Here is a 9,225-nt window from a genome sequence, read left to right as displayed (position 1 = left end):
GCCCCTGCCCCTGCCCCTGCCCCTGCCCCTGCCCCTCCTCCATCCCTCCAGCTGTTGGTTTCCTTCCCAGGGGGAACTGGGGGAGGGGTCAGGGGTGGGGACTCTGGGAAAAAGCCGGCTACCCCTCTGGATAACTTCCCCAACGCCCTCTCCCCTCTAGATATAGCGGAAGGGGGAAGTAAACAAGAGACCTCCTCCCTCCGGGAAATTCAGGTGTGTATGGGGGGCGGGGAGACGGAGGTGGAGACAGATAATGCTCACCCCAGTTCTAAGGGTGTATCTAAACCTTCACTAACAGTAGAGACAGCTAAGAAGAGCTTCACCAGTCCTGATGTCAAGGACTCAAGGATCGTACCCCTGAAAAGTTGGGGCTCAGCGTCGCTGGGGGCAGGGCAGAGACTTTCCAGTGCATGAACAGGGACTCGTCCGCAAAACTGAGGACATTAAAAAGTGATAGCTTCCCTCCCCCCAGGGCATCTCACTCTCCTCACAGGCTTATAAGCAAAGGTGAGGTTTGGAATTCCCACAATTTTGGGGGGGGCGGGGGGAACAGGGTGGCTACAGACTGGACGGGGTCAAGAATTGCAAGGGGAAGCAAGACAGCACCATTCACCGCCCAAGTTGGTGGGGGGGGGGACACAAGGTGTCAACTTCCCTTTGAAGGGTCCCAAGACAAAACTTGCTCCCCTTCAAAGAGCCAAGACAAACCAAACCAAACCAAAAACCACTGTGTGGTTAACGGATCTCGGAACTCCTGGAAATAGGACAGTGGAAGAAACAATCGGAAGGAAACTCACAGAAGAAAAGCTCCTGGAAAGGGAAGGGGCAACAGTCTGACCATCATCCTTCCTCTTCACAAGGGAGTCCCTGGACACCACACCCCTCTCCCCTCCCCCGCCCAGTCTGGAGAACTACAGGGTTCAGGGGGTGTCCTTTCCAAAGTTGCGGAGGGTTAGTTAAGGGGGATCCCAAAAAATGCTTCCCGTAGCGAAAGGGAAAGGGGGTCCGCCCCTCGCCACCCCTTCCCTTCCTTTCCCAGAGACCTGGGTTCCCACAACCCTCTTTCTCCCTCCCCGTAACCCGCCAGAGGGCTGAGGAGGCGGCCTCTCTGGATCCCGGCTGGGTCCCCAGGCCCAAGGCACCCTCCCCACCAAAGTCTCCCGGCTTCCAGACCCCGCCCTAGTGTCTCTCACCTCATGGCGGGGCGCTCGAGGGGCGGGCTGGGCCGCACTGGGCTCCCGGGCTCCGGGGTACACCCGGAGGCTCCGGGGAAGGGGCAGGGGAGGGGGGCCCGGAGCTCTGGTCAGATCTGGGGCCGGACCCGCCCCGTGGAGGGCTGCAGCTTCCTCCTCTAGGGGGAGGAGGAGGGGGCATAGGAGGGGGCGGGGATTCGGCCGGGGTCCCGCCCCCTTCTTAGTTGGGGGTGCTCGGGCCCTCCCCCTGCCCCCGCCCCCCGCTTTGGGCTCCCCCTCCCGGTCAGATGCGCCTGCCCGGCCAGCGCAGTCGCCGCCGCAGCTCCCCGCTGCTGGAACGTTACGCTTTTCCTCCTGTGGTTACATTTCATTCCAAGATTCCAACCTGCTTCTCTAACCACCCCCCTATCCTCCCCCCTCCGCCCCGCTCCGCACACTCGGGGCGCCCACAATGCCTCGCGCCTTAAAGGTTCCGGGCGTCGGGTAGCCCGGCCGGCTGCCCCTTGCCCTTCTCTTTGGTGGCCCCCCTTCCACGTCGGTTACTCTCCCTTCCGCACACTTTTTCGTGGGTAAGGGTCACTGGGGGGCTCCGGGGATCAATCCAGTGTAGAAAGATCTACTCCCCCATCCCCCTCCCTCCCCTCTGTTCACCTGACCTGAGCCAGCCCCGCCCCCACTCCTTTGGGGAAGGTGAGGAGGAGGAAGTAGGTGTGGACCGGGATGACTAAGAGACTGAGTGAGAGACAAGCGAGGGCGGGGAAGGGCGGGGAAGGGCGGGACGCCTGGGTTCCATCCTCAGCCCCCTTCCCCCCCCATCCAGTGTGCCTCGGTTTCCCCTCTACTCCTGCTAAACACACAAACTGCCAGTCAGAAGAGGGAAGAGAAGTAGCGAATTCGCGTTCATTTCTTCCTGTTCTGGCCTGCTGGGAGTTCCCTGGGGGTTCGGAGTTCCCCATCCTCATAAAGACTGAGTGCAGAGGACTCTGGGAGAAAAGCCTCAGATTGGGAGTCAGAAGGTCTGGGTTCTGCTTCCGATGCGCTGTATGACTTCAAGAAATTCTCTGCTCCTCTCTGGGCCTCGGTGTCTTCTTTTCGTGGGTGAAATCGATCAGGCCACAAGCATTTATTTAGCACTTACTGTATGCCAGGCACTGAGTCAGTGCTTTAAGCTAGGTGATCTCTAAAGTCGCCTCCACCCCCCTCCATCCCCCCACCCCCGATCATTCTATAGTCTGTGTTTTAAGGGCTCTTCCAGCTCTGTCCTGAGTTCTGAATTGCAGCCAGCTCTGTTATTCTACAGTATATTAGAACACTCCTTGTTTGTCTCCAGTTTTACCGGGGAGTCATGAGAGTCAGCAGTGACCACCCTCAAAGCTCAGGGAAGGAAAACTTTCCTCGAAAAGGGCGCACCTACCCCCAGAGTAATGGGGGCTTCTAACTTGCAAATCCCCAGTGAATGACCTCATGGCTGAAGCCACTGACCTCCCCAAACCCTTGTTCCGCCACAGCCTCACCTCCTGGCCCTCTTCCAGCTCCTCCTTTCCCCAGGAACTTAGAGTGCCCACTATGTTCAAGATGCTGTATTGGGCCCTAAGGACATACACATCTCCTGTGCTTCAATATCTCAAGGGATATGATTTCACCCCTGTGAGTCTTTGCTCCAAGCACACAGCTCAGAAACCTCTCTACAGGACTTTAGGAGAGTGTCCCTGACCTTGTGGCCAAGGTGGTCATGAATCTCTCCAAACTGAGCTGGCCTGGTGCTCGGGCAGCAGGCTTCATTCCCTTTTCCACTTTCCTTTTTATGGGGTGGGAAACTCTTTGTCCAGAACCCAGGTTCCTTTTAAGGACCCCAGCCAGCACTTAGTATAGTCCCTTAGGAGCTTAAGAGGCACTTAATGAATGCTCTTGACTCCAGAGATCTGTCTCCTTTGGTCCACGAGTTTCTGCTGGCTGATCATTCTGTGAACTGCTGGGTGGACATTCGGGCAATATTGAATCCTATCTTCTCTCTAAGGGGAAGAGAGAAGTAAGAAGGGGTATAAGCATTTATAATTCACTTACTATGTGCCCAGCACTGTATACTAAGTGCTTTACAAATATCTCATTTTATCCTCACAATAGGTGCTGTTATTATCTGCATTTTACAGTTGAGGAAACTGAGGCAAACTGGCCCATGGTCACATAGCTAGTTAGTGTCTGAAGACAGATTTGATCTCAAGTCTTCCTGACTTCAGGTTCAATGACCTATCCATTGTACCATCTAGCTGCCTTCTATGACCCTAACTTGCTGTGTGACCTTCAGTAAATCCTTTCCCTTCTCTGGGCTCTAAGGGAACAAAATTCTTCACCTGGTTCTGAGTCCTAGGATTCCCTTCCCTGTACCTTTTTAAAGGGTTCACATTCCTCCTCCTTTCAAATGTCCTCACTACAGGGGAACTTGAAAAGGGGGAAGTCCCCTCCCTAGTCTTAATCATTTTTATTTCCACTAGGCTGGTCAGTCTCGTGGTGGGGGAGGTCGTGGCTAAGTAATTCTTCCGCTCCAGTCCTCAGCAGCCTAGGAGCCAAGGGAGGAGTCAATCGGTCATAAACACTTATTAAGCACCTACTATGCATCAGACATTATGCAAAGTGCTGGGAAGACAGAAAGGGGAAAAGAAACGTTCCTCAAGGAGCTCACGGTCTAACTGGTTAACACACAAGATTGTGCCTCAGGCCTGCTGACCCTGGTTATGAAGAAGTTCAGGGCTTTCTTTTCCCTTCCAGGTCCACTTTGTTCTAGGCCAAGGGGCTTTGGGGGAGGGTGGGAAAGGAAGATTGGAGGTTAAAGGGACCTCTATAAGTTGTCCAAATATGAACACTTCCTCCTTTAGGGTTTGCACATAGGAAGTGGTCAGTAAAAGTTTCTTGGTCAACTTTCTACTGTCCTAAAATTCTATGCCTCTGAGAGCTTATGATTCTATCAATCTGAGGTCCTAAAAGTCTAAGATTCTATTTAATTAAACAAACACTAAGTGCCCACTATGTGTGACCATGCACAGCAACTACCTGGGCTCAAACACTTCAGGGGAAGTCATTTTAGCTCTCTGAGTCCTTGCTCTAGGCACACAGCTCAGAAACCCCTCTAATATGACTGCAGTAGAGTTATCCTCATCAGCTTTTGGCCAAGCTACCAATGAACCTCTCCAAGCTGTGCTAGGCTTGACCAAGGGGGGAAAGGTAGGCTTCATTAATTGGCTCAGACAACAGAACTTTAATCTATAATCTACATGCAACCAATTCACTCCTCAACCGTTCCAGTTTGGTAGAGAATTCCAGAGACCAGCTGCCTCTCACACAGCCTTCAAGAACCCAGGGGAACCTGCATGCTGTGATGGGCCATCTGAGGCAGACCGNCCGTTCCAGTTTGGTAGAGAATTCCAGAGACCAGCTGCCTCTCACACAGCCTTCAAGAACCTAGGGGAACCTGCATGCTGTGATGATGGGCCATCTGAGGCAGACCAGAGCGTAAATCTTGCCTCCTAACCCTTGTGACCTTGGAGAAGCTACTTGATCTCTCTTTGCCTTAGTTTCTTCATTTGGACAATGGGTCAGACTGAATGATTTTCTAAGGTTCCTTCTGGCTCTAAGTGTATGAAACTATGATTTTTAAAAATTAAATGAGTCAATTCCTACCCTCAAAGAGCTTCCTGACATTCTAATATGCGATAGAAGTAAGAATCACAAGGTAGGGTGCGTCGTGAGATAAATGGAAATGTGAAAACAAAGTGCTCTAGGAAGGGAATCTGAGGAAGCAGAGAATATTTTCAACTGGGGAGAGCTGAGATCATGGAAGCCTTTCTGGAGGAGGTATGGCCTGAGCTGAGCTGTCTCAGGTGAATATAAAGGCTTAAAATTCTATTTTGACTTAGAGTGTACAATTCTAACAGTCTATGACTTAAAGAGTCTACTATTCTAATGGAATAAGATTCTGACTCAGAGGCTCAGAATCGACTTCCTCTTTGAATCAAGAGATGCAGAAACTGAGACCTAAGGAGGTGAAATGACTTGTACAAGGTTTAAGTGACAGGGGCAGGATTGAAGGTGGGACATGTGATTCCAAATTCAGTGCTTTATTGCATATTGACTCCCTCACAGTAAGATTAGACAACTAGAGCTGGATGTCGCCTAGCCCAGAACTTTGTCCTTCTCTACTGCGTTTATCAGGCAATGTTAAAGATGACAGTGACCTCCCTAGTAAACAGTAAGCTCCGTTAAGGTAGCGACCTGTGTCTTATTTAAACTTGGTGCCTTCCCCAGCGCCTAGTGCAATTCCCTGGGCATCCTATTAGATCCTAAATAAAAGTTTACCGAATGAATGAAAGTGTGTAAGCTCCCCCTGGCGGCAGTCACACTCTGGTCTACACCACATTCACCCAGCCCTCCTCCCTTCTCAGGCTCAGCATCTCGATGCCACGCCCCCGAGCTCCCCGGTCCCCTCCCACACCCAACATGTTGAGCTTCAGAAGGGTCACGAGCAGGCAACAACTCCTCTCCAGTTGTGTCCTTCGCCCTTCTGCCAGGATCCTATCCCCTCCCAGGGCCTCTCCTCCTCCCTTCCAGGCTTAGTCTCCCCAGTACGGTTTCCTAGTGTTTTTTCCCCGACCTTCTTCCTCGTTCTGCCTCAGGTCCCACTCCCTCCACAGCTCATGCTCCACCCAGTCTTCCTCAAGGCCCGCCCCCCCACCTCCTACCCCCCCCACCCCTTCCAGACTCGCGCAGGCTCCCTATCTTCCCCTTCCCCTCGCCTGTCTCCAAGCTCGCGCAGGCGCGCTTGATCACGCCCCCCAGCCCAAGCCCCGCCCCCGGCCCGGGGCTCGTGCTGCAGTCCCCCCACCCCCTTCTCCTCACTCCCCTCGGTCCCAGCTCGGGGCCCCGCCCGCCCAGGCCCCGAGGAGAGGGAGGGAGGGAGGCGGCGACGGTCTGCGGATGGCGGCGGCTGGGGCGGTGCCGGGGCGATGAACACGAGGGGCCCCGGGCCCTGGGCGGCGCGGCCAGAGCGGGCCCGGGCGGGGCCATGGGCCAGGTGCTGCCTGTCTTCGCCCACTGCAGTGAGTCCCCCCAGTCCCTGGGGTAGGGGTGCCAGCTCGAGAAGGGAGGGGATTCCCGGGGTTGATGGGGTAAGGACAAAGAAATAATCCCCTTCCCAGAGCCAACTAATGTAGCTCTCCATGGGCCTCAGTTTCCCCCCTTTGTCAAATGAAAGGGTTAGACTCGATGATCTCCAAGCGCCTTCAACTTGTAAGCAGAACGGGCTGTCGAGAGCCGGGCCCAGCCTGTAGAACCCAAAGGGACCGAGAGAGATCTGGCAAGACCCGGAGCTGTCCCCGAGCCCTGGTGCTGATCCTAGGGAAAGGCCTAGGATGAATGGGGGAGGGGAAGACTGCCATTCCCCGCCCCATCCCTCCCCCTTCTCCCTTTCCCTGGACTCCCTGAGACTAATCCCGGGCTACCTCCTCTAAGGGGCAGTCTGGTCCACCCACACCTTCTTTCCAGCTTTAGACAAGCTCGAACACACACACACGCACACACACACACACACACACACACACCGTCCCCCCCCTCGCCCCCATCTTTCCTGATAGATTTGGAATTAATTTTTCTAGGATAGAGAAGGGAGTGTCAGATGCTTCCCACTCCCCACTCCCACCCCCTTTGCTGATACCGAGGCATCACACGAACTGGGTTCCAGTCCCGGATCAGTCTTTTCTTATAGTGCAACGTTGGACAAACTTCTTCCTATGTAGGCTTCTGTTTCCCGTCTATAAAATTGGAGAGGATCAGATGGTATCTAAAGTCCTTTACTGTTCAGACATTCTGCTTTCTAGGCTCACTTGTGGCACTAAGATTTTTAAAGGTTAAGAGGCTCTGATTCTAAGGTTCTCAAAGTTTAAAACCCCAAGTCTAAATTTCTACAATTCCACAATTCAGAGAGTCTAAAATCCCAAGATTCCAAGCGTCCAAAACTGAATGTTGTGATTTCAAGTGTCTAAGATTCCTGCATTGTGTCTAAGACTCTATTTCTTTGCTAGAAGAAGCACCATCCACTGCCTCTTCCACCCCTGACTCCACAGATGGTGAGTAGAATCCACCTCCACGGCCTTTATGGCACGGGCATTTCTGGGGGGGCTAAATAAGGTGGGGGAGTGCGAAGAGCTCTGAGGAGGAATCGGTGACTCCCGATTAACTCCTACTTTCTCAGGAGAAATGAGGAGGAACCACTGAGGAGGTACTGCTGGGGTGGGGGGAAAATAAGGTCCTAGTCATTTAGTACGTGTGGGGAGAAGACAGATCAGGAGCTGCCGAGAGAAAATTCCAACTCTGGTAGTAACCTGTTTTGACCTTGGGGAAGGAAACAGCCTCAGTTGCCTCACCTGTAAAAATGAAGAAGTGGCATTGGGTGATTTGTAAATTCCATTCCTTATCTAAAATCCTGTGAGTACGAGGGAATCTCGGGTACTTCTGAGAGGAATCTGGAGTTTTAACGATGGTGAGTGACTGGCGCTAAGGGGACAGCAGTTTAAAGCCAGTGTCCTTCCAGGTGGCAACGACGATTCGGATTTCCGGGAGCTGCACACTGCTCGGGAGTTCTCTGAGGAGGAGGAGGAGGAGACGACGTCGCAGGACTGGGGGACCCCCAGAGAGCTGACCTTCTCCTATATCGCCTTCGAAGCCGGGGGCAGCCGCCGAGACTCTGTCCATCGCCGGCCTCGCCCCTCGGGCCGCTCTGAGGCCCGTGAACCGGGCCCATCGGGCCTGGGAGACAGTTTGGAGAGCATCCCCAGCCTGAGCCAGTCTCCGGAGCCTGAACGACGGGCTGCCCAGGAAGGCCCTCCTCAGGCCGAACTGAGGCTCCGTCTGGACCAGCTGGCCTGGGAGTCGGGGCTGGCGGCCTCGGAGGACTCGGCCAGCAGCCCCTCGGAGGAGGAGGACGAAGACGAGGAGGAGGAGGGCGGACCGGAGCCCAGATTGGCTGGGGAAGGTATGCCGGAAGGGCACGGTTGAGAACGAGGTTCAAGGTTTAGCTGAAGGTGGGTTCGGGGTAAGGAGGGGGAGAGGGGGCAGAAGCGTGGATTCTTAGGAATTATTAGAATCTTGGAGAAAAGCGTGACTGAATCTGGGAAGGGAGGGGTCCCGAGCACCGGGCAACCTTAATGGGGACGGGAGGTTCACCCTAAGGAGAAGCTCATAGCCTCATTTCCCTCCTTTTTCCGCTTCGAAGACTTGGAAGTACCACGCCTCCCAGCTGAACCCTCGCAGCCTGAGGTCTGTTGGTCCCATCTCAGCCCACGCCCAGGAATTTCAGCCCTGCAAACTCACACCCCTTCCCCGCCTCCTTCCCTGGGGTCTCGGGACTCAAACTCTTGGCGGGAGGAGGAAGATCCGGAAGAGGGGGAGGTGTGGCGAGACGTTGAGCGGGAGCCAATCACCGGGCAGCGCTTGGACAGCTCGGACCAATCAGGGATCACGCTAGAAATTCATGTCCTAGGTAAGTATTTGCCTTTGCGACCAGGATGGTACTGGGGAGGCGGGATTTAGAGACCTTGCCTTCCTGGAAGAAACCAATGGTCGAAGAGTGACAGGGAATAGTACCCCGGATATTCCTGGACCAGGCTACCTGGGTGCTCTAAGCGTCAGTATGCATTTAGGGAGGCAGGGAACAGCGTGGAGGTGATAGCGTTACTCCGGGAACACTCTGAAGACCACCAGGAGGCTGAAGAGGCAGTGTATGGAAGGTTAAGGGTAGAAGGGCGGAAGAAATACTAGGGACATCCTTCCATTGGTCTAAGTGTAGATCATCAGCCCTTCCATCCTGTACCCGTGTGTCCCAACTTCCACTGCATTTCCCTTCTCCTTTCCCCCTTTTGCACTCCTCCTACCATCTATGCTTCCCAGTCCTCTCCCTCTCCCTTCCTCGGGCCCTCCTCCTCTCTTTGTGCTACTTCCCATTCAGTCAGTCAGTCAGTCAACAGCATTAACTCAGCCTTTACTA

General features: G+C 54.1%; 2 protein-coding genes across 4 annotated transcripts in view; one reads left to right on the top strand and one right to left on the bottom strand.

Moving 5' to 3' along the window:
• LOC114030989 (vasodilator-stimulated phosphoprotein-like) overlaps positions 1 to 1,314 on the bottom strand; it is a 14,043-nt gene extending 12,729 nt beyond the window's left edge. Inside the window, exon 1 of one of the 3 annotated variants that reach the window (XM_027845972.1) lies at positions 1,194 to 1,314. In XM_027845972.1, coding sequence (XP_027701773.1) covers positions 1,194 to 1,198 — 5 coding nt within the window. In that variant the 5' untranslated portion in view covers positions 1,199 to 1,314. The remainder of the gene's footprint in view (positions 1 to 1,193) is intronic. The other 2 variants (XM_027845970.1, XM_027845971.1) reach the window with 2 other exon arrangements.
• Positions 1,315 to 6,227: 4,913 nt separating this feature from the next.
• Positions 6,228 to 9,225, top strand: part of LOC114031016 (reticulon-2-like) — a 14,645-nt gene continuing 11,647 nt past the window's right edge. Inside the window, exons 1-4 of the mRNA XM_027846013.1 lie at positions 6,228 to 6,283; positions 7,265 to 7,309; positions 7,774 to 8,214; positions 8,455 to 8,721. Of these exons, the coding sequence (XP_027701814.1) occupies positions 6,250 to 6,283; positions 7,265 to 7,309; positions 7,774 to 8,214; positions 8,455 to 8,721 (787 nt within the window). The 5' untranslated portion in view covers positions 6,228 to 6,249. The remainder of the gene's footprint in view (positions 6,284 to 7,264; positions 7,310 to 7,773; positions 8,215 to 8,454; positions 8,722 to 9,225) is intronic.

Source organism: Vombatus ursinus, unplaced genomic scaffold, assembly GCF_900497805.2.
Source record: "Vombatus ursinus unplaced genomic scaffold, bare-nosed wombat genome assembly UNPS02015030.1, whole genome shotgun sequence".
Classification (NCBI taxonomy): Eukaryota; Metazoa; Chordata; class Mammalia; order Diprotodontia; family Vombatidae; genus Vombatus; species Vombatus ursinus.
Note: the sequence above shows the minus strand (reverse complement) of the source record. Positions and strands in the feature narration are given on the sequence as shown.